The sequence below is a fragment of the Sminthopsis crassicaudata genome, chromosome 4 (genome assembly GCF_048593235.1).
Source record: "Sminthopsis crassicaudata isolate SCR6 chromosome 4, ASM4859323v1, whole genome shotgun sequence".
Classification (NCBI taxonomy): domain Eukaryota; kingdom Metazoa; phylum Chordata; class Mammalia; order Dasyuromorphia; family Dasyuridae; genus Sminthopsis; species Sminthopsis crassicaudata.
In genome coordinates this window covers 271,963,674-271,989,152 of record NC_133620.1, presented here as the reverse complement: position 1 = coordinate 271,989,152, position 25,479 = coordinate 271,963,674, and the positions used below count along the sequence as shown (strand labels likewise).

At 35.7% G+C, this 25,479-nt stretch overlaps 1 protein-coding gene across 3 annotated transcripts in view; it reads right to left on the bottom strand.

Annotated features, from left to right (window-relative positions):
- The window catches only part of RCAN2 (regulator of calcineurin 2), a 336,436-nt gene that overhangs the window by 17,172 nt on the left and 293,785 nt on the right, over positions 1-25,479 (bottom strand). For all 3 annotated transcript variants that reach the window (XM_074310747.1, XM_074310746.1, XM_074310748.1), the window contains 2 exons: positions 15,350-15,523; positions 13,308-13,479 (listed from right to left, as the gene is read on the bottom strand). In XM_074310747.1, coding sequence (XP_074166848.1) covers positions 13,308-13,479; positions 15,350-15,523 — 346 coding nt within the window. The remainder of the gene's footprint in view (positions 1-13,307; positions 13,480-15,349; positions 15,524-25,479) is intronic.

The following is a 25,479-nucleotide window of genomic DNA, read 5'->3' as shown; positions in this document are numbered from 1 at the left end:
ATTTCTGGTTGTGCCCAAGTCTTCAAGACCTCATTGGGGTTTTCTTGGCAGTGATTTGCCATTTCTTTCTCCAGCACATTTTACAGATAAGGAAATTGAGGCAAACAGAATTAAATGACTTTCCCAGGATCATCCAACTAATAAGGGTCTGAAGCCAAATTTGGCCTCCTGGCCAGATGCTCTATCCATTGGACTATCTAGCTTCCCATTTTACAGATAAGGAAACTGAGGCTGACAGAGTCTTCTTCGACATAAATTGGCTATGTGATTCCAGGAAAATCACTTAAACTCTCAATGTTCTAGATTCTGACAGGATGAATTGATTTATCCAGGATCACACAACAGGTAAGTGTCTAAGGCCAAATTTGAATTCAGGTCTCTCTGATTCTGGACCTGATGCTTTATCCATTTCTCTACTTTGGTGCTTAATGTCTGTTGCTTTTTTTTTTTTTTTTTTTTTTTGTCCTATGGTTATTGCAACAAAGAGGAATGTACCAAATTATTTTTTTGAAGTAGGGGAATGTAATTTCAGAAGGATAGATGAGCTGAAGATAGGATGAACCTAAATTTCTGATCCCAGGGCTAGAGAATGTGTGAAGTTTAACACAAAGAAAGGACAATGTGGAGCTACCTTGAGTTAGTGAATTATACTCCCATCCCGCTTCCCCTTTAAGTACACATGCACATTTCCTGCTAGGAGATGGTATTCTACAAAAGAGATACCAATGAGCCTTATTCTTAAATTCCAGGTAGGAAGGAATAGGAATAATAATAATAATAATAATAATAATAATAATAATAATAATAATAATAATAAATAGAATCATGGATTTGAGGAGCAAGAAGAAACTTTAGAGATCATTTACTATAATCCCTCCATTTTACAGATGAGGAAGTTGAGGGGAAGAGACTTGTCATAGGTCATACAATTAAGTAATAGCAAAGATAGTAAAATACTGTATAGTTCTGTTTTTATAACTGCTGTCCATTATGTTTCCTCCAGTCCTTTTCTATGCTATTTTTAAAGCGGTATAAAAAAAGTAGTTGGAGCTGGTGGCTGCAGAGGTCACGAGCTGAGGGAAAGCAATTTTTTTTCCTTGATTGAATATAAGCTCAGATCAAGGACATCAGAATGGGAAAGTAGGCAGAGCAAACTCTTCTCTCTCTATTGTTATTTAAATGTTCAGTCATTTTAATTGTATCTGATTTTTCATGACCCCTTTAGGAGTTTCTTGGCAGAGATACTAGAGTGGATTGTCATTTCTTTCTCCTGTTCATTTTACAGATGAGAAAACTGAGGCAAACTCTAGGCTCTAGGCTCGGTACTCTGACATCAACCTGCCCCTCTCTCTATTGCGGGGGTATACTCATTCCCTGATTTCAAGAGAAGATTTAAAGATCCATTCATAGAAATGGATGATATCAACAGCATGTGGAAAGGATACAAAGAAAAGCAAAAACATCCCCTATTTACAATCTAACTGGAGGAACATAACAGGGATGAATAAAAAAGATAGATGAAGGGTATATAGGTAGTCATCTCAAGGAGAAAGTCCTAGCATTAAGGATGCTTATAATAATTACTATTATTATTAAAGTATCAAAGCATTTGGATTAAAATTCTCATAGAAGATGGGATTAATATATTTGATCCTTCTTTTTTTTCTATAGATTGAGGTTACAATCTTTGCACTGCTACTTTGGTAGGGTTGTTGTAAGGAAGGCATTTTTTAAACCTTAAAACACTTTAGAAATGTGAGTTATTATGAATTTATTGAATCTGTTTAAACTTTCTGTTAGACCCAAAGAAACCATTTTAGAAATTTAGAGATCATCTAAGCAAGAGACACCCAAATGTTTAATTGATGTAGCATATAACCCAATGGGGTCATCTTAACCCATGGTAATTTCTTGTAATTAGGGAGTTGTGGCTGGAAGTCACCTCACATGACATGGACTTTCTAGGGCCCAGGTGTCTAGTTTTATGAACTCTCATTCTGAATGTCTTGTTAACAGGACTGCCCCTAACACTGCCCTTGTCCAACTAATCTCAAGATTTCATATGAGAAATAAAGCAATTCTTCAACACAGAAAAGTTAGGGATTCTGATCTAGTTCACCTTCTTCATCCTAGAAATTGTGATTTTTCTAAAGTCATATGATTAGGAAATGGTAGAAATTAGAACATGGGTAGAAGCAGATCAATGTATGTAGAGAACTGGGCTGTGGGTTAAGAACTGGGATTAGCAAATCATGGCAGGATTTACAGAGTATGTAGAGAATAATAACCTTCTGTTCAGAAGAAGGGTACAAGTTAGAGCTAAAGATTAAACACATGCAAGCAAAGAAAAGATGTTGGAGTTAATTATTTGCAAAAAAAAAGAATCTTTTTTTTTTTTTTTTTTTTTTTGCAGATCTGTGTGGCAGGATTGGATGGATGGAAAGAATCAGAAAGACCTGTTTCCACTAAGTCCTAATTAAGCCATCACTAAATACTATTTGGATGAGCTCAGGAAAATCACTTAACCAATCTGGGCATCTGAGTACCTTAATTGTAAAATAAGAGGTGTTTGGATTAGTTGACTTCTCTTGAGTCTTCCAGTTTCAAATTTACCACCCTATGACCTACTGACTTTCAAAGTTCCATCCTGCCTCCAAATTCTATGACTCAAAACTGCTTCTTGATTCTCAGACTTGTAGACTTTGGCTTATATGATGCTTTCGTTGAGGATTTATTTTTCCATTTAATAGCAATTTTTAGGCCCTTTGTCTTGATTTACATAGTTGCATCATCATTATGAACTACACAAATGCCTTATATAATCTTTTCTGGGATTAAGTAGATTCCTTTCAATAAAGTAAGTCCATTGTATTAAATTAGGTCTCATTATGTTTCTAAGTTGTCATTAAATCATTTCAGTTATGTCTGAATCTTTGTGATGTTTTTTGAAGTTTTCTTGGCATAGATATTAAAGTACTTTGCAATTTCTTTCTCTAGCTCATTTTACAGATGAAGAACTGATGTAGAAATAAGTGACTTGCCCAGGATCATACAGCTAGTAAATATCTGAGACCAGATTTGAACTCAGGAAGATGACTCTTTGAGACTCCAAACCCAGCATTCTTTCTACTGTGCCATCTAGCTGCTCCAAATCTTCTAAGCAGTAGTTGATTATTTTTATGTTCTTGGCTTTTTTTGTTGAATAATTATAATAACAATAGCTGATGACTACAAAGTAATTTTTTACTGTGCCATTCTTTCCATTTAGTCTTTACAATAACCCAATGGACTAGTCAGTGAACATATTGTTATGCCCATTTTTCAGATGAGGAAACTGAAAGTTAGACAGATTCACATTTCTAAAGTGTTTTAAGGTTTAAAAAATGCTTTCCTTACAATAACCTTACCAAAGCAGCAGTGCAAAGGTTGTAACCTCAGTCTACAGAAAAAGAAATGAAGGATCAAAGAAATTAAATAATTTGCCAGTAGTCATGTAGGCAATGAGGGAACTAAGTGGATTGATTTGTAGACTTAGAATCAAGACGATCTGAATTAAAATCCAGCTTCAGACATTTATTAGTTATGGGAGCTAAGGCATGTCATTTAACTTCTGCCTCCATTTTCTTATCTGTAAAGTGAAGATAATATTAGTACTTACATCTCAGGGTTGTAATGAAAATAAAATGAGAAAAGATTTATAAATCATTTTTGTAAAGCATAATGCAATATATATAATTAGATATTATTGTCACCCTAGGATTCAAATGCAGTTCTCCTGAGTATACATGAAATTTTCTTTTTTTTACATCTTGCTATTTTTTTCCCTTTTAAGCAGAAGCAAACCATCTCAGAGTTAGGAAAGACTTTAGAGAACAGTGACTGCATCCTATCCTGGAAGAATAAAAAATTTCAGGTCTAGAAGAATGACTCCAGGGCTGGTGCTCTACTCCACCATCTAACTGCCCCACCTCAGCTTTTTTCTAATTCCTAATTTTATTCACTGTTGTTTTGTCTGTTGTAAATATATCTGTATAAGTCAGATACTGTATGATTAACATCTCTCCAATCTTCATTTTCATAACAAAGTTTTTTGCATATTTTCCCCTACTTTCTAAGTCCCCGTTATAATTCCTTGAATAAAATGGTTTCCTTTGGGTTCCAGATAAAAATCCCACCTTCTACAGGAAACCTTTCCATATTCCTCTTAATTCCAGAGCCTTCTCTCTATTGATTATTTCTACTTTATCCTGCTTTCAAGCACAAAATGGCATGATATAAACACTAAGAGCTCATTTAATTACTATTCTCCTCATGGTGATAAAAGATGAATGTGGGACTTTGTTAATAAGGAAAGTCCTTTAAAATATTTTTTCTAGGGAAAATTTCCTAGAGGGGAAGTGGAAAATAATGTACAAGTCATCATAAATTTGAATCCCTCAGACAGGAAACTTTATAAACAAGTAGTTTTAAATAGGGTTTCACTGACCCCATAATACTGGCTTTTTTATTCAGATTTTAAACATACAATTAGAACATAGCAAATACAGTAACAAAGAATAGCTCCCCTGTAGTTAATATTCAGCTCACATATTCTAGTGCAAATATGGGCCTATATTTCATATTTAGCTGATGCCTAGAATGTAAATTTTTATCCCCATGTATGTAAAATGAATGGATTTCTTTTTTGGAGAAAGCTGAACCTATAACAAGCAACACATAAGATAAAAATTACCTTACCTAGAGCCTGGTTTGATGAAGATTTTTTTTAATGAAACACCAAATATAGTAGGTACAAACAGCTTGGAACTGTAGTACCACTTTAAAACCGCCTCTGCAGTTAACTAAAATTGATCTCCCTAACAAGGGCTAAAAATAGCAAGAGGCAAGAGAGAGCAGACAATGACTTTACATATTGCTCCTTGTGGGCTCTTTAAATGACAGTGAACCTGACCTTTGAGCAGAGCTATCCCACAGCACAGAACAATGACTGATGTTCCACATTCTGCTGCTTTTGTATGGGGAAATTGATTTATTCCCTAACTAGGGAGATGCTATGCTTAAAGGTGGCCATTTTTATTGTTTTAGAAAGGTATGGATGAGCTGATCATCCCTTAACTATCTCCCCATCTAGTTTATTTTCTATCTGAAAAGATGCACAATGCTTGTTTCTGGAGTCATACAATCATGATTGTTTTGTTTTGTTTTAAGAGAAAAACTGAATTAAACATCCATTTCATTTCCCCAGCAATTGAAGGTCATTTTCTTTTTATATTGTATTTAGTTTGTCCCTAAATGTTTCCAGAATGACAGGATTTCAATAAATTCCCCAAATGGGATTCTGGCAATAGAGGCAGAAGCCACTTTTAGACTCACTCTGTTTCTGAAGTAGTTATCTTTAAAGGGATGACTGTGATCACTTAAAACAGGTCACAGTGGAAAGGAATGCTGACTTGGTCCATGCTGTTCCCTTCCTGTGTTCATACTCTGGCAAGAACTATCAAATGGCTGATAAAGGTGATAGGAAGTGAAACATTATGGTTCTTAATCTGACAATGCTGAAGGAATAGAATAGCAACAAGGAAGAACTGTATGTGGGGGAAAAAAGATGTTTTCAAGGGTATTGAGTAGCAAAGATGTATTTATTTTTGGACTTCTAGAGTAATCAGAGGCAATGTGGTACATTGGAAAGTGTAATAGAGAACCTTTTTTTGCAATCTGATTTCACCACTTAACTGTGGGCAAATCACGTAATCTCTCCTATGTAAAAATCTAACTAGATTTGATGAGTTCTAAAGTCCTTACAAGCTCTACATCTCTGATCCTACAATTTAGTTTGATTCTTCTGTTTCTGAAAGAGAAAACTGAGGTTTTGTCCAAGCTTACCCACCTGGTTAGTGGTGGAGTGAGAACTTCTATGTGGGTCTCAGAATCTTAGAAACTCTGATAAATACAAAAGAATGAAAAAAGCTTCAAGCTAGACCTAAAAAAATCCCTACCTAGAACATTCCTGACAAATGGTCATGGGGACTTTGCTTAAAAACCTCCAAGGAGAGATAAACCAGGATGTCCCCAGCAATCTATCCCACTTTCCTATATCTCCCATTACTATCATTTCCCTCCCAAAGTCTAAATCTGTCTCTGCTCCAGGTTCTGCCCTTTGGGATCAAGTAGAACAGATTTAATCGTTATCTTCAAAGTGCTTTAAATACTGGAAGACAGATATCATTCCACATTTTCCCTGATGTCAATAATTCATGCAAAACAATAAAATATTATTACATTTCTGTTTTTTTAAACAAATAAGTTCAAATGCATATAAAATTTTTAATTGTGAAAATTTTCAAATGGGTATCTGATTGCAAGTCTTTATTTGGACATTATTATTATAGATGACCTTTAATGTCCCTTCCAACTCTGGGTCTATGATTTTAATTTAATTAGCTTCTCATTTAGTTGCTTGTCATCATTTGGGCAATATGTGGTCTTCAATTCCTCACCCTTCCTTTTTACTTTCTTGTGTACTACTAAGCTAATCTCTCTTTGAATCATTTCAGGGCTCAATAAAATCAGCAAAATGTTATCAGAAAAATGTGGGATTTGAATCATTTACAGGGAATGCTTTCTGCTTTTGGACTTTGCACAGAACAGTCTCCAAACTAGTAGAAAACCTCTTGGACAGATGTGGATCTTGTACTTGTTTTATTCTTCAACTTATATGAATAAGACTGTTGGGCAAAGTCACAGCTATTATGAATCTGATTTAACCTTATTATGTCCATGAGAAATACCTTGGAGGAAAACTTTGCATACTGGGAAGGTCTTTGGTCACCTTATTCCTTATTTTTCTCTTAGTTTTGCTCTCAAAGGTATCTAGAGGTCTTTAAGTCTCCCTTAAATAATAATAAAACTCCCTAAATATGAGTTTTTGGTAATGATTTTGTCTATGAAGTGTTAATTTCATAACAATCCCAGGAAGTTGACCCCATCTTATGGATGAGAAAACTGAAGTTGAAAAAACATCCTGGCTTGATGGATTGAAACTTGCCCTCAGTAGCAGGAAGAACTAGATTCTAGTCCTGGCTTTGACATAACCTGACTGCTTGACACTAAATAAGTCACTTAATGCTTTGACATAACCTGACTGCTTACACTAAATAAGTCACTTAATTTTTCACTGTCTTAGCCCTATCTCTAAAATTTTTAAGTTTCATAGTAGGTGATGAGGTATAGTGGTTGAGAATTTCCTCATAACTCCCTATAGTGACAAAATCACAAATTTGGTTTAAAAATGATAAAAATTATCCTGAGACTCAGGGTGATTAAGAAATTGAACTAGTTCTCTGAGTTACCTCTTGCTCTTGAGCCTAAAGCTATAAGACTAGTAGATGCCAGAGCAAGGGGACCATTTAGGATGAAGGAAATTGCACAAATTCCCAAATTCAAGCTAGTCCTATCTTGTTCTTTCAATTCTAGGTCCAGTTCCTTGGCCTTCCTTCAATGCCTGCCCAAGCTATACATGATGATGGACCAATTCAACTAATTGCCCATTTCACTACATGCCATTATTTGGAAAATTTTACCAGGGTCTTTGTATATTTTAAGTAAAAAATACTGTTTTATGAATGCAAGTTCAGTGAGCACAGATGGCAAATATTTATGAAGAGACATCAGTTTGTAAGAGATTGCCCTTTATTCTTGAAGAGGGAGGGATGCCAAGACATGCAAGTAAATTGGATTTCAGTGAGGGAAGGCTGTGTACAGTTACGAGCCCTACTTCTCTTCCTGAACCATCTGGGTCCACTGGCAAGATATAGATCAGGATGACTAGAGATGATTCCCCTATAAGGTTGGAGGGAAGTTCTGAATTGACAATGTAGATTCATTAGAGTAATATAAGAGAAATAAGTGAAGGGAATGAATTCCAATGAGGATCTTGGAAGAGAAATCTGCAATCTAAAATTATATTTTGTTGATAGATGCAATTAACAAGCTGTCACATTTTGGAAGTTCATTAAGCACTAGAATTTTATAAACCAACTTTTTATATATGAAATGATTATCTAGTTTATGAATCTAGGCCCTTTGTTACTTTTTCTCTTCTCTTTGCCCATTTGCCTTCTGGCTTTCCATACATTGTTACTGTTTCTGGATACACAAAAGAAGATAAGTTTTTAGAATTAACATTTCTATTTTTTAATAGTATCTAGTAAAATCATTTGATAGTGTATAGGCTGTCTGTGCAACCCTTTCATTTTACAGAACAGAAAAGTTCAGGCCAAAAAGTACTTTTCTCAAGATCATGAGAATAGAAGTAGCTGGAATTCAAATTTATGTCCTCCAGAACCCTCAAATTCAGGATTCTTCCCATTATACCACTGCAACTCCTCTTGTCTATTACTAGAAAACATGATGGTGCATTGGGTACTACCAGACCTGCAGTCAGGATTCATAAATTCATATCTAATATCAAATCCAATTTTAGACAGTAGCTGTGTGAACTTAGAGAAGGAACTTAATCTCTGTCTTAGTTTCCTCATCTATAAAATGGGGATAAAGTAGCACCTTATGTTGCAGGGTTGTGAATCAAATGAAATATTTATAAAGTGCTTTGTAAACTTTAAAAATTCTATATAAATTCTGGTGATTATATTAATGATGATGATGACTATTGTTATGATAATCTGTCCAAAGCTAGGCATTTTAGTAACCATGGAAATGGAAATGGAAAGTAAAAGGGATGAAAGAAGTTGATCCTTTAGCTTGTAACCCCCTAGACCAGCTAGTTAGTAACTTAGTTACTTACTTATACTTTACAACTAGTAAGTTACAAGACTAGCTTGTAACCCCCATCAAGAATAAAGTTAAGGTTAAAATGTAGTAGGACTTCTTTTAGCCCAATAATGGATCGGTTTATTAACTTTCAGAATAATTCCAAGTCTTCATAATATTTCTTGGTCTAAACTTGCCAGTCTTTACTCTTCATAGCTCAAACATTGCTTACAGTCCTTACGTCCTTTCCATACATCCATAACTCCTACTCTCAATCCTTGTTCCCTTATCACTAACTGATACCATTTTCCAAACCTAAAAATAGACAATCCCCCTCCCAAATCCAAACAAGAGAGGCTACTAGAGCAAGAACCTCTAAACATTTTTAGTCCAGCTCTCTTAGAAATATTTCTTTTTCTAGTGAATGTGCTGGTGGTAGGGTTTGATAGGTAATTTTCTCAATAGCACTTGTACAACTGTCACTATCCAGACAAGGTTATAATTGCCACTGCAAGTCTGATAACTATCTCAGCAGGGAGAAGGTTAAGAGCCTGAACTGTCCTGGATTGAGAGTATTGGATAAAAGGTTAGTGTAGTTATTTTGAAGTGAAGTCCCATGATTGGCCACTTGCAGGGAGGGTAGAATATAACATATCTTCCCCTCCTTTAATTGGTTGATGAAACCTCCTTTAGAGTTTTGCTTCCGCTTTGGAAATCACCATCCTAGAGACAACAAAAGGCAGCACAATACAGTAGAATTAACACTGAAATTTAGAAGGTCAGGAGAACTGGGTTTGAATTGAAAGTCTAATTTTCCAATATTCACTAGCTGTGGGACTATGGGCATCACAACTTCTTGAAGGATTCATTCCCCATTTATGAGATGGAAATCATAATATTCACACTTTTATAATTCACAGGGTTTCTCTCTCTCCCCTACTTAATCACATTTAATTTTTTCTAATTACATGTAAAGATAGTTTTTTACTCTATAAGATCCTGAATTTCAAAATTTTCTGATTTTAGGTTGTAGATGTACAATCATTTTAAACTTATTTTTCATGTTAGTCATGTTGTGAAAAAAATCAGGACAAAAGGGAAAAACAAAAAGAAAAAAAAGTGAAAATAGCATGCCTCATTCTGCATTCAGACTCCATAGATTTTTCTCTGGATATGAATAGCATTCTCCATTATGAATCCATGCGAATTGTCTTGGATTGTTTTATTGCTGAGAAAAGATAAGTCTATCATAGCTGATCATCACACACTGTTGCTATTATAAGATATTACCTTGAAGAAAGTATTTTGTATGATTTTAAGCTTCATAGAAATGTGTTATATGGATGAATTTTTTAAATATTACTAAGATCAAAGACTTTAAGCTAAAAGGAAATTTATAGGTCACTTAGTCTCACTCCTTCATTTTACAGCTGAGACAAAAAGAGGCTTGTTGAAACAAGTAACATGGATCTTACAGCTGATGTGTGAGGAAGATTCAAATTCAGCACTCTATCCATTATATCACTTAGCTCACTAAAGAGGAGGATTTTTTTAGGGAAGTTCTTGCCTACACCCTTTATCAGTTCTCTTTTCACTAAGCTTTTTGTGAATCCATTTTTCCCAAAATTAGATTTTTTTCACTTTTTTTGGATTACAAAATACATTGAATGTACCAGATCTTTAAGCCTAAATATAACAGACCGAAGGCAAGCTGAGTTAATTCTGTGGAAAAAAAAAAGAAAAAAAAAACTTGATTTATCCCACTTCTGCTTAGGTTCCTTCCAAATGCTTGTTGGCTGACTGTTCCAACTCCCAAACTCTAGAATTTTGTGAAATATATGTCTGTATATATGAAAAGAGTTTTTGCCTGAAAGTCATAAAACCTACATTCAAATCTCAGATCTATCATGGATTCTGTGTATGACCATGTCTTTGTCTGGGCCTCAGTTTCCTCATCTGCAAAATGGGGAAGCTAAATCTCTGAATTCTACCTCTGAATTCTATGACGCAGGAGAAAAGAACAATGAATTAGTAGTCAAGAAATCTGAGCTCATATCCTGATTCTACCTGCATGATATTGCCAAGTCTTTTTATCTCTGTGGCTTCATGTTTGCTTTTTTGTAAAAGAAAGTGGCTGGAGAAGATATCCTCTAATTTTTTTTTTCTAGCTTTGAGTGTGTGATCATATAAGTTAACATTTTTCTATAGTACAGATAAGTTAACATTTTTCTATAGTACAGATCAATTGCATTTATCTCCATGTTTGTAACAACTTTGCAGTTGATTCCAATTTCTTTCTATTCCGGAGTGACACTGGTAGAAATAAGTGGGAACTATACATTAAACTGATTAATGTGGGCAGTGCCAACTTGCTTGCTTGCACAATGACTGAATAATAACCATGAGAAAATCACTTCCACTGGCATTAAATTATCCACGCTCCACTTGTTTTCTATGATACACAACTCTTCAAATATAGACTTTCCTCTTTTAAAAAAAGTATGCTGTGACTCTTTGAATGGATATGGCATAACTCGAAAATTTTTGTGTATTCAGCTACCTTGTAGCACAAGCTGTCAAAATATAAACTCGTACAAAAATACTGCACTCTCAATCACATGCCATCTTTCAGTTGAACATTTCAGACACTGAACATTCATTCCTCTCCGTGACTTAGTGGAAAGAGACTTAGCTTTGGGACCAGATGATATGGGATTAAAATTGGTTATTTGGAGTTAAAAATTTGTTTATTAATTAAATATATCACTTTGGATATTGCTTAACTTCCCTATAGTTTACTCATCTGTAAAGTAGATAGGCTTGGTCTAGATGGCTCCAAATGTCCTTTTAAGCCCTAGAGTTATGATTCTGTGATAAATTCCATTTCCAAAGTTTTAAGTGGGCACAAAATGATTTAAAAGTAATAACTAGCATTTAGATTTTGCCTACCATGTGCCAGGTAAGTGCTTTACAAATGTTAACTCATTTATTCTCACATCAACTTTGAGACATATAGGTATTTCATTATCTCCATTTTCCAGTTGAGGAAATTGAGGCAAGAAGAGGTTGCCTTTCTCAGTTCAAAAAGATTTGTCCCATCTTACACAACTAAAAAATGTCTGAAATAGGATTTAAATTTTGGGACTCCTGATTCTAGGCCCAGGGGTCTATCCACAGTGCCACTTTTTCTCAAGCTCACAAAATGAATCAGAAGCTAATTCAAAATTAGGAATTTTATGAGTTATCTCCATCTCTTGTTTACTTCCAGGTTTCCTTAATTAGCCAAAGACATGAACAGAACTACCATGTATGATTGCCCCAGAGGTCCATACTCTGTATACACACCTGTGCATATAATTGTTGTTTAAAGCTGGGACCCCAGAGGTCATTTAGTCTGACTTCTCTACTTTACAGATGAGAAATTTATGGTCTTGAAAGAATGAATTGTTTACTAAGATTTTACAGGTACAAAGTAGCAGAGTTGGGATTTGAACTCATATCCTGATTTTCAAGTACTTTCCATTGGGCTAAAGACCATTCCTTTGGCCAATAGTCACAGGGATTGAATTTTATTATACTGGGAGCTCATGATGCTATTTTTAATTTTATCTGCTAAGAAACGGCTTCCTTCAGGTCTAAATCGAAATCCTGTAAAAAGGAGACAGCTTTCTCAGGTCTTGGAAATCTGCATGGGATCTGCAATCTGCAGGAATTGCAATAAATCTAGGGCAGAGTGTCCTGGATTGCTCCTTCAAGAGATACAAGTCCTAAGTGGCTCTGATGCCTTAATTCTGACTCAGCATTTTCAGCAATGCATCACCCGCTTCTCCTCTTTCACTCTACTCAGTTACATCCATTAGAAATGTAGGTGGGACTGCGAAACTTAGGTTTTCAAGGTTGTTCATCTTGCTTAACTTTCTAACAACAGGGAAAGAGGAGAGGGAGAAAGAGAGAAGAAGAAGAGAAAAGAGCAAAACAGAGAAAAAAAACAAAAGAGACAGATCAAGAGAGACAGAGACAGACAGAAAAGCAGAGAAACAGAGTCAGAGACAGAGAGATAAATAGAGGCACAGAGACACAGTGAGAGAGACAGACACAGCAAGGCACAGAGAGACAGAGACACATAGAGATAGACAGAAAAAGATAAAAGACAGAAACAGAAAAAAAACAGAGAAAGAGACACAAAAAGAGAAGAAGAAAGAGAGAGAGAGAGAGAGAGAGAGAGAGAGAGAGAGAGAGAGAGAGAGAGAGAGAGAGAGAGAGAGAGAGAGAGAGAGAGAGAACAGGAGACAGACAAAACACAGACACACAGAAAGACAAACAGAGACAGACACACGAAGAGAAAGACACACAGAGACAGAAAATCAAAGAGACAGAGACATACATACACACACAGAGAAAGAGAGAGATACACAGAGACAGACACAGACACAGACACAGACTCTCTCTCTCACACACACACACACACACACACACACACACACACACACACACAGAGAAGAGGACAGACATATTTCAAAGGCAGCCTTGCAGCTTACCTGGTCCAAGCTTTGCAACAGCATAGAGAAGGTCATAGTTGATGACTGGTGTAGCATCACTGATAGGCTGCCAACCCACAGGAGGTGATGCTGGAGGTGAGATGAGAAACTGCTTTGCTGGCTGAGGGGGTGCCAAGTGAAGTTTGTCTCCATCTGTCTCAGGAGTCTGAACCTTTCAAACAGACCAAGGACAAAGACTCAGCATTCATATGAAGTTGATGCATGCTCCATAAGCTAGGATGGAAATGTAGTCTCATGCTTTTAGAATATGAAGAATTAGCGATTGAAGGCTCATACTAATTCTGGCCAAGACTCCAAATGTGTCAATTCATGAATGGCTAAAATTCGTTCCAAGTCAGAACTGAATGACATTGGTGGACAGCTGGGGGGGGTGGTAAAGTGCATAAAATGCTGGACTTAGAGTCAGAAAATTCTTGTCATTCAGTGATGTCTGACTCTTCATGGCCAGGTGGACCTTTGTACATCAATACTACACTCATAGGGTAGTTTTTTTTGTTTTTTTATTTTTTGTTTTTGGCAAAAACAATGATTTACCATTTTCTTCTCAGTGGAATAAGGCAAGCATAGACTAAATGAATTACGCAGAGTCACCTGGCAAATAAGTATCTGAAGTCAGATGGGAACTTTTGACTCTTGGCCCAGCACTCTATCCACTGAGCCATCTACCTACCTTGGACTCTGAAAGGTCTTGAATTCAAATCCATCCTCAAATTCTTACTTATTAGCTGTACAACCCTAGTTAAGTCACAACTTCTCCTTGCCTCAGTTTTTCCTATCTGTAAAATGTGGGTAATAAATAGTACCTACCAGTGTTCTTATGGGGATAAAATAACATGTCAAGTGCCTTGCAAACATTAAAGTATTTTATAAAGTTTATTATTATTATTATTTATGGGCTATCACACAGCCCTGGGTTCTGCCCTTTATTATTTTTTTATGGGGTATCACAACCCTTTTTTGGAGTAAGCATATACTTTGGGCACAATGCTATTCATTTACCTTCTTAAATGTTTTTCTGTCTCCTATAAAAACATAAACTACTTGAGGGTAAGACTTCTTTCATTTTTGTAGCTGCATTCTTAGTGCCTAGCATGGTGCATTGTACATATTTAGTGCTTAATAAATGCTTGCTGAATTGATTTAGTTTAACTCATATCTTTATTATTAAAAGATATTAAAGAATCATAATTTCTCTTTAGGGGACTCAAAATCATATATTGAAGGACCTATATATTCCTAGCCTGCATCTACTTTTGACACTAGGCTATAAGACCATAAATAAATCACTTCATATCTTAGTCTCAGTTTCTTCTGTAAAATGAGATTGGGGGGAGGGAGGATGACCAGCTGACTTCTATGTCTGACTAAATCTATGATCTTCTGATTTTCATAAATCATGAGCAGATATTTTAATTCTGGCCCTTCCCTGGACCTAGTTAGTAGCAGTGATTCAAATACATTTACTGGGGAAGATGAGAGAGCAACACATAAGTCTGACCTATTTCTTAGTGAACTAATTACAGATTGAAAAACTGTCTCTTTTCCCTCCAGAATTTTTTCCTGATCAACCTGGGCTGGGCTTCCTAACCTGGAATACTGTCATAGAAATTGCTTTTTCAAGTTTTCTAACAACTACATTTCAATAGCATTAATTTTCTTTGAGTTTTTCAGTCTTTTTTTTTTTTCCTTTTTTCAGTAGTGTCTAACTCTTTATGGACCCATTTAAATTTTTTTGTTTGTTTGTTTTTTATTTATTTTTGGCAAAAATACTCGTGTTGAGCCATTTCTTTCTCACATTTATTTTACAGATAAAGAAACTGAGGCAAACAGGCTTAAGTAACTTGCCCAGGGTTATACAATTAGTAATTGTCTGAGGACAGACTTAAACTTAGATCCTTACCCTTATGATTACTGGGCTGGCAATTCTATCCACTATACGATATGGCTCACCTTATATAGTATGAACTAAATGGTAATTCATTTAGGGAAAAAATAAAGTATATGAAAAATGATGTTTTTACCTGTGCAAAATAGAGTTTTAACTTCTTCCCTCTGAATTGTGTTTCATGGAGCTCTATCCTGGCCCGAGCTGCAGATTTAGGATTGCTAAAGTTTATTCGCACACGTCTAAAACTCTTGAACAGCTGAAACGTCACACAGTCATCATAAGTGCGGAATAGTCCCTCGAATTTCTCCTTGATAAAACAAAACACAAACATATGCACACATACAAGAAAATCCATTGGTCATATAATGCACATGATGTCACTGGTGGCACAAATAATTAAATTCTTGATTAAAGCAAAAGAAAAGAGAATATTACTTAATGAATCATTTTTTATGGTTATTAGTCATTTGTAAATGCTACCAAGAGACTCAGCATTTAAGAAAATCAAATCCAAATCAAGATAATTCAGACTAATGAAATATGTACAGTATTCTATATGCTATTTCCTATGTCCTTTCACCTTTATTCTATATATCTTTATTGCAAATAAAAAACCAACATGTGTTACTAGGCTATATATTCTTATGAGAGATGATTATTAAGCAAGTAAAAATGATTCTGACTCCTGTTTTTCTAAAGAAAGACATTTTTTTTTCAGATAAGTTAGTGCAGGTAAAGACAGAAATATGGGAGTTATGAAAAACAAGTCTTTTTATTATTAGAACTGCAAGAGATTCTAATTTAGGTTTATAGCTAGAAGGAACTTAAGTGTTTGAGGGTTTTTTTTTTTTTAACAGATAATTGAAACTGAGTCCTAGGAATGTGTAGTGATCAGCTAGTGAAAAGGTTGGCAAACTACTATATAGCTGGAGGTCCAAACCCCGCCTACCACCCATTTTCTCAGGACAGTGAGCAAAGAATATATATTTTTAATTTTTTTATTAATTATAGTTTTTATTTACCAGATATATGCATGGGTAATTTTACAGCATTGACAATTGCCAAATCTTTTGTTCTAATTTTTCCCCTCCCTCCCCCTCCAGATGGCAGGTTGACCAATATATGTTAAATATATCAAAGTATAAATTAAATACAATATATGTATACATGTCCAAACAGTTGTTGTGCTGTACAAAAAGAATTGGACTTTGAAATAGTGTACAATTAGCCTGTGAAGGAAATCCAAAATGCAGGCGGACAAAAATAGAGGGATTGGGAATTCTATGTAGTGAGAATTGATCATCATATAGTATTGTTGTTGAAGTATATAATGATCTCTTGTCCAAGCAAATAATATTTTTAATGTAATGTTAACCATAGTTTTCCGACCCCTGGTAATGAAACTCCTCTTTTACAAGTTTTTGTAATACAATTTTGTAATTTTTTGTAAAAAAGTCGAATTGATGAACTCAAGATCACATAGCTAGTTAGTGATACAGACTGGGATTAAAATCTGGGCCTCCTCATTCTTTAGGGTTCTTTTTATCATATCAAAAAATTAATTTTCTGAAGGAGGGAAAAAAAGAAAAAAATGCTTCAATACAAACAAATAAATAAAAGTATGTTAAAGAAATATAAATTCTGAGAGGAAAAAACCCTGGAGATTTTAGGTGAACACAAGCATTAGTTATTGTTGCCATATGTGAATGAAACAGAATATTGTTATGCAATAAGAAATGACAAAAATGAGAAATTCAGAAATATAGTAAGATTTGTATGAACCAGAAAACCAATATGTAAGATTACAACAATATTCAAGATGATGAGAAGGAAGTAGAACTTTGGGTAAATGAAAAATTCAGGTAATATAATATACCTTCAACCTCTAGTCACTAAGTTAGGGAACCTGATATTGCACACATTGTCAGACACAATCATTTGATTATCTTTGTCACAAAGGAAGCTTCATTTTGGTGGTGAAAAAAATGGAAATCATTATGATGTAGACAGGAGAAGGATCAATTCAAATTAATTTTTTAACCATAACATGAGCTATGACGTCAATATGACTCCTAAAATAAATAATAGCATCTTGGACCGATACAAATAAGATGCCTAGATTATAATAAGTAATAGTTCTACCCAGTTGTTTGCTGCTTATGTCCCCTCTGGAATATTGTCCTTTAAGGATTATATTTAATCTTATCATTTGTTGGACAAAGGCAATTGTTAGGGTTGAGGCAAATCTCAAGATCAGAGTCTGAGAGGCCTTTGGAGGCTTGCTCTGCCAGAGTCCAAAATAGGGCATTGACGGGCATTGAGTAATCCTCATTCTACGAGGTGGAAGCCCTCCTCACTCTTGATTGACTATGCACCTGGCTCTGACACTCTCTGACATGGGACCTGGGGACTATAGAAAAAAGGGGTTGCAGAAAGGGGAGGAGCAGTAGAGTAGAGTAGGGTAGAGTAGATTCATTATGCTTTAGGATTAGAACATTAGGACATAGGGAACTCTATGTAGTAAAATAATGTGTGAATAAAGATTAATTGCTGCATATTCGTGTGTAATTGGGTGTTCTGTGGGGGAACCTCTTGAGGTCGTTCTTCGATTCAGATAATCGAAGCTGGTGAAGGTAAGACACTAGATGACCCTGTTGCAGCGGGAGTTAACGGACAATATCTGGCTCAAGATAAGAAAAACCTTTCTAACTAAGGCTGTCTAGTAAGTGAATGGCTGCCTTCAAAAGACTAAGTCTCATTCTTGTGGACTGTAAGTCTTCAAGGAGAGGTTACATCACCATCTGCCATATATATTCAGAGGGAGGAGAAGGTTAGATTAAATGGCATAAGGTTCCACTTGACACTTTGATCCCATAAGAAATAGAGAGAAAAAACTGGTATGTACAATTTTCCTCAATTTATTCCATGGCTCTGGTCCAGTACCTGTCTGTCTTCTGCCACAGTGACACCAAGTAAACTGACCCAAAGACATCTTTTTCCAAATATTGGCTAAACCTGCCTTAGATCAAAACTGCAATATAATCACAAAAATCATTAGCATGTCTATATGACACTTACAAAAACCAGGTTAAAATTATGGGGGAAAAGGCATTGAAAATAACAAAATTTTTAAAAAACTCAAATGATAACATTAAGAGTCTCACAGGACTAAATTGACTCAACAACAACTCTCCTATATGCTGCTCTATAATTTCTAGGGTGAAATATAAAACCTTCTACTTGACTTTTAAAACCTTCCTAACCAGTTCTCAACCTACCTGTCCAATTTTCTTACATCTTGATCTGTTCCACATACTTTGGAATGCAGTAACATGTATCTCTGCTGTTCCTGAAATACAACACTCCATCTTTTAATTTCACTGGGTATCTTCTATGTTTAGAACTCTCTCCAGGCTTCTTTAACTTCTCTAGGTCTTAACTAAAGACTCATCTGCAAGAAATCTTTCCCAGTCCTGCTTAATTTTAGTGCTTTCCCTCTGAGATTGTCTCCATTTTATCTTAAATATCTTGTTTATATTTAGTTGATTGCATGTTATCCTCCTAGTTAAAAAGCAGACTCCTTGAAAACAATGACCATTTTCTTATGTTGAACCAAATTCTGTCTCTTGAGAACTTGCCTTTGTTCGTCCAAATTCTAGGGACTAGAACAGCACATAACAACTCCTATATCTGTCTTTCAGATATTAGCATAATGCTCGATACATAGCAGAAGCCTAACCAATGCTTGTTGTTGACTACTGAAAAAGGTTTAATAGGTATTAAGATATTTTTAGGAATTTTGTGCCAATTTTAAAAATGGGAAGGGAATGGCTACAGAAATCATTCTGTCTGAATGTAACGGAATATTATAGTGCTATAGACATTATGAATGTGAATAATTTGTAGAAGCACAAGAAGACCTGTAGGAACTGATAGTGAATGAAATAAACAACTCAAAAGACATTATAAATAATGATAGTAAAAATGTAAATGAAAACAATTGGAAAAGGTAAGCCCTATTTTGCCTTATTGGAATGAAATTGAAACACACTTTCTTGCTATCCTTAGAAGGGAGAGAAATATCCATTAGATTGTAAAGTTCCTTATGGGCAGGTACTATCTTTTGCATCTTTTTGTCTACCCAGTATTTAGGACAGTGCCTGGTACTTAGTTGGTGCTATATATATTTATTGATTTTATGCTGCCAAGATGTTGGCTGATGTTGCTTAACTGTTTCCTCCCTCTCCCCTCCCCCCTGTTACAAGAGATGGTTCCTAGAGAATTGGAAAATGACTGTGATGTAAAAATAAAAGGTATCATAGATTTTGACATGAAAGGAACTTTTATCTTTTCATTTTACAGGTTGAAAAATTTTAGTCCAAAGAGGTGAAGTAAATTGCAAATGGTTGAGTTCAGATTTGAACCCATGTCCACTCTGGAGTAGGAGAAGCTACCACAGAAGTTTAGTCTAAACTCAGATGCAGACTCAGAGGATTAGTGCCCTCTATGATACTTATGGGGAGCATCTATAATGGGTCAGAAGTCAGGAAGACCTGATTTCAAATCCATCTTCAGATACTTAACTAGTTGTGTGACTAACAGTATCTCAGTTCCTTTCTCTCTCTATATCTCTTTACTAATTTATCTCTGGTTATAGAGGAACAATTTATCTTCAGCCTTCCCTACCCCATTTTCCTCCTCATCATTCTACTAAATCTCACCCAAGTCATTTCCCACTCCAAATTCATCCTTTCTACTGTGCCCTCTGAAATTCCTACTCTATAGTGAACAAATTTCCCTTCAGCATAGAACTTGTTTTCTCACTCTTTCCATCCCTTAGCCATCATTGAGTCCTAGCTTCCCCCCATTAACGCTGTACTCCTAGCCATCCTCTCTTCCACTGACTATACCTTTTCTCATGGTTTTCTTTCTCTGCCCCACTCTTCAGCTCCCACCTCAATACATTAATTCTGAAGGGGTGATCTGAATACTTCTGAACTGCCACTTCTAAACTTTCCCACAATCACTCAGTAACTTTGCAGTCCATTCAATCAAAATTTTGTACCCAATCCAAATACAGGAAACTGTTGTATGCTAGCCTTTAGAGTATTTTCCCTCCTTTCTTAAGGAATGCAGCACTTAGTTCTAGACAATTTTTCTCTCTTCTCGTACTCTGACTAGAGAACTTCATTGCTCAAATGGATGGACCCACAAATGACCCAAACTTCTAATTTCACAGTTTCTTTAAGTTCCATACTCTACTCTTTCACTCCACCAGCCACACATAGGGATTACCATTGGCACATTGGCTCTTACCATCCCACTTCACCCTCATTGAAACTTCTAATCCCTCTACCATTAATATTTTATCATTTAATTAGCTCTACTCCAACTTCATTTTCCTTCCTTTCCAATCTCAACCCTATCAATCTCTTCAAATGTGCATTTTCTTTTGCTCTTGAATCTCCCACTTTTTTTTGTGCTATATCCAGCCATCTTTTGCCCCATCAGTCTCCTCTTAAGTTCCTTGGTGCTCCAGTTCTTGTCTATATTCTTCTGTCAAAGTAATTTTCCTTAAGTATGATCTTGTTATTCCCACATACCAGTAGCTCCCTATTACCTTGAAGATAAAATATCATCTCTATTTAGTTTTTTAAGCTCTTTATGGGGGGGGAAGGGGAAAGCTAAGATGGCAGAAAGCAAGTTTTTGTCTGAGCTCTTCTTGCTTTCTTTCAGATCAACATGAGATCAAGCTGCTGAATGGGTTTACAGATCCCACAAATATTTGAAGTGTAACAAATTTCCAGGAGAAGATATTTTGGAAGAACTTCAGGAAAGATCAATCTTAATTATGTGTGTGTGTGTTTGGGGTTGCAGCCCAGCACAGGCAAGAAGACCCAGGGCAGAGAGGCTTCCTCCCACTGGAGAGAATATAGTGGGAGGCTGGTAGCCAAAATACAGCAGTGTTTGCTACTCTATCCTGGTTCAGAAGCCAGTGAATCAGCAGACTAGCTGTGAGACCTCCAACACAACTACAGAAGGCAAATAGTGAGTCCCTAAACCCTAATAAGACAGTATGCCCACCCAGCACAAGAACGAAGCCAGCAACATAGGCTCCAGGGCCACGTGAAGCTGCTGTTACTATAGAAGAAGCTTGGGTCAATCTCCCCTTCATCCTAACAGCAGACTTCAACCTTTAAAAATGAGCAAAAAGCAAAAAGAACTCTTGATCATAGATAGCTTTTACAGAGACAGGGAAGAACAGACTCCGAAGTATCATTACATATCTCTCAGATTGGTTAAAACGACAAGAAAAGATAATGATAAATGCTGGAGAAAATGTGGAAAAGCTGGGACATTAGTACATTGTTGGCGGAGTTATGAACTGATCCAACCATTCTGGAGAGCAATTTGGAAATATGCCCAAAGGGTTATCAAATTGTGCATACCCTTTGATCCAGCAGTGTTACTACTAGGTCTGTATCTTAAAGGAGGGGAAATGACCCACATGTGCAAAAATGTTTGTGGCAGCTTTTTTGTAGTGACAAGAAACTGGAAACTAAGTGGATGCCCATCAATTGGAGAATGGCTAAATAAATTATAGTATACAAAAGTTATGGAATATTATTGTTCTATAACAAATGATCAGCAAGATGATTTCAGAGAGGCCTGAAGAGACTTACATAGTCTAAAAGCTAATAAAGTGAATAGAACCAAGAGATCATTGTACACGGCAACAAGAAGATTATGTGATGATCAACTGAGATGGACTTGGCTCTTTTCAACAATGAGATGATTCAATTCCAATAGATTTGTGATGGAGAGAGCCATCTGCATCCAAAGAGAGGACAATCGGTAGTGAATGTGGATCACATCATAGTTTTTTCTCTTTTTGGTTGTTGTTTGCATTTTCCCCTCATTTTTACCCTTTTTATATGACTTTTTTTTTGGTGCAGTATAACAATTGTGTAAATATGTACAGAAGAATTTCACATGTTTAACATATATTGTATTACTTACTGTCTGGGGAGGGGTTACGGGAAGGGAGGGAGAAAAACTTGGAACCCAAGGTTTTGCAAGGGTCAATGTTGAAAACTATCTTTGCATGATTTTGAAAATAAAAAGCTATTATTTGTTTAAAAAATAAAAATTATGCCATTCAAAAACAAAGCTCATTACCACCTGGCCTTAGTAAATCTTATCTTTTTCATTGGATATTACTAGTTTCCTCACATTTTGTGATCCAGCAAAACTAGCCTTCTTTTACTCTACACACATAATACTCCATTTCTGTGTCTTTGCCCTGGCTGCTCTCTCAATGCCTGAAATATATTTCCTCCTCACCTCCACCTCACAATCTTCCTCTCTTCCTTTATGCAGTTTGAGCATCAACTGTTGATGTCTTCACTCCCAAACTACCTTATATTTAGCTTTTTTTTTATTGTTTAGGCATTTCAGTCATATTCCCAATCTCCATGACCTTATTTGGGATTTTTTGGCAAAGATACTGGAATGGCTTGCCATTTCCTTCTCCAGTTCATTTACCTTTTGAGAAAACTGAGGAAAACAGGATTAAGTGACTTTTCTCTCTCTTCACATCTGGGTGATGTCTGCCTTTTTCAGTATGAATCCCTTGTCTATTCCCTATTTAATATAATAGAATCTTAAGAGTTCAGAAGGACCTGAGAGATTATTTAGTCCATCCTGTATCTGAATAAAAATTCCTTTATTCAGCATCCTTGACAAATGGCCTGGATTAAAGATCCATAGGTATTCAATCATTTATTAACTGTCTTTTAGTCCAAATGGTTCACTGTGTCCTTTCAGGCCCAGAGGACATAAAAAGCTTTGGTGCTCTAATTTCTTTCAATAAAAATCACTCCAATCAACAAATATCTGCTAAATGTTCACTTTTTGCTGGTGGTGAAGAAGACATAAAAATGAAAAATATCCCTGTCTTTAAGGGGAGTTAACAATCCAAGAGAGGAGAAGACTCTGAACAATATCTTTGATAAATTAGAACATGATCAAGTAACCATGTAGGAGTTTCCAAATAGAATAGCCTGAAATGTCTGAGAAAGAGAAAGATTTCATGGTAAGAGCTGACTGCCCAGTTGGACTTTGAGGACAGAATTTTGACAGGCAGAGATATGGATGAGTTCCTTTCAGACCTAATGGACAATGGGCATTGAATGGTAGTGAAAGAAAGCAGAATGGGATTGATAAAAGTTCATTAACTATGAACTATTCTATTTTGGATTTCAGAGTGAAGGTGAATAATGAAAAATTAGAATAAATAGGCAAATTTATGTCAGATTCTGGAAGAACTGAAAACATATATGAAGTTTGTATTTTATGCAGTAGGTAGTGGGGAGCCACAGATGGTTTTCCAGGAAAGTAGTAACTATATCTAGGCTGCTGAGTCATCTCATCAGGCTTCAAAAATAATCTTCCTGCCATGCTACTTGCACATTAACTTCCTTTACTTTCCTTGTTATGAGAATTTATGATGAGAAAGAGTGAATTAATCTGACCCTATGGACTACTTCCCAGACAAGCTTCCCAGACTACCATTGTCCTAGATATGCCCTCTCTCTTTATTAGAATGTAAACTCCTAAAAGGTCAAGACTATTTTAGTTTCTCTTGGGCAATAAGGTGATATAGTTGCACCTGCAGGTGTAACTGGATCTGGTGCTAGGAAGGTGCTGCCTCAAATACTAATCAGCTGCAAGTCTTTCATCTCTCCCTCAATTTTCTCATCTGGATATAGTAATAGCAATTACCTCCCAGGAAATGGTGAAGATCAAATTAGATAATATTTGTAAACTGTTTTGCAAATCTTAAAGTGCTATATAAATGCTAGTTGTTATTACTATTAAATAATAATACAAATAATGTTTTATTTTATAACAAAGTATATGTTACATTAAATATTTTATTATACAATTATATTAATATAAATTGTTATCTTTATTATGGAAAACCAATTATATAATAATAATATTATGTAACTTATCAGATTTCAATATAATAGAACATTATTATGATGTTTATGTTTATCCTCAGCCCTTAGGACAGAGACTGGTATGTAGAAAGAGTTCAATAAATGCTTTCTCATAAATTGGCTACAAAAAGCCAGAGGTTCCAAGTTTACTTTCATAAAACACAGGTTGGAATTAAGTGAACCAATAGCCCCTTCCCAGATTCCATAGAGCATATTCCAAGCAAGCCATCTCTGTCTCTAGTTCTCCTTCTATTGTGTTCTGCAAAATCTTAGCCCTAACCTTGTAACAGACATCACTGTAGTGCCATCTGGCCTTGCTTGTGTATCTAGTATCCTTGATGTCCCTCCATGCCTTGTGGACAAGGGAGCTTTGAGCTGATCCAGTTTTGGCTTGTGTTGCCATCTGCTGTTGGCCCCAGGGTCATCTGGTTGACTTCTCTGTGAAATAATGAGGACTCTCTTTGAACAAAGTTTTCACATTCCAATCTGTGCCATCTCCACTGAAGGCTTAGTCACCCAGTTTTTAAAAAAGTTTTTTAATGTCTGTTAAGGGCTACCTACTCTAGTGTCCCATGACTGGAAACAATGTCTTATTCTCCCAACTCTTTCCATCTTTCTTCTATCAAAGTTTGCTTGTCCTGTTTCCTATTATTCTAAGGTCTTATGTTTTTTTTTCCTGTGGTGAAAGTAGCTGATAATGAATTAATCATAAAAAGTAATCAGTAAAATGTATTAACTCTGCAATCTGCTACCTTTCCATGGAAAATCTTAATTTAGTCAAAGTATTTGCATTTACAAAAGCAGGATAATTTCAGGTACCATAGTATTAAAGATGAACTTTGTGTTGTCCCCTTAACTCATGCAACCATTGCTTAATTTGCCATTATGTCCACAAATGGCTTTAGTACCGTCCACTCTTGTGGGAATGCCAGGTGCAAAGGAGGATGTTTGATACTTAAGTGTTTAAGAAGTTTGCATAAACTGCATAACATTCATAAACATCTAGAAGGACATTGATGAAAAGAAAGGCTGCACATATAAGAACATATTTATACTAGTCCTTTTTATGATAGGAAAAACTGGAAACAAAATAGATGCTCATATAAGGGAGATGACTAAACATACTAAAGGAATGTTATCGTAAGAAATGAGGGATGAATAAAATGTAATTTAAAACAATATGGCATAAAGATGCATTGACATTAGAAATGGAAAGGCAATATTGGTCATGACATTGGAAATGGCAGAACAGTAACGA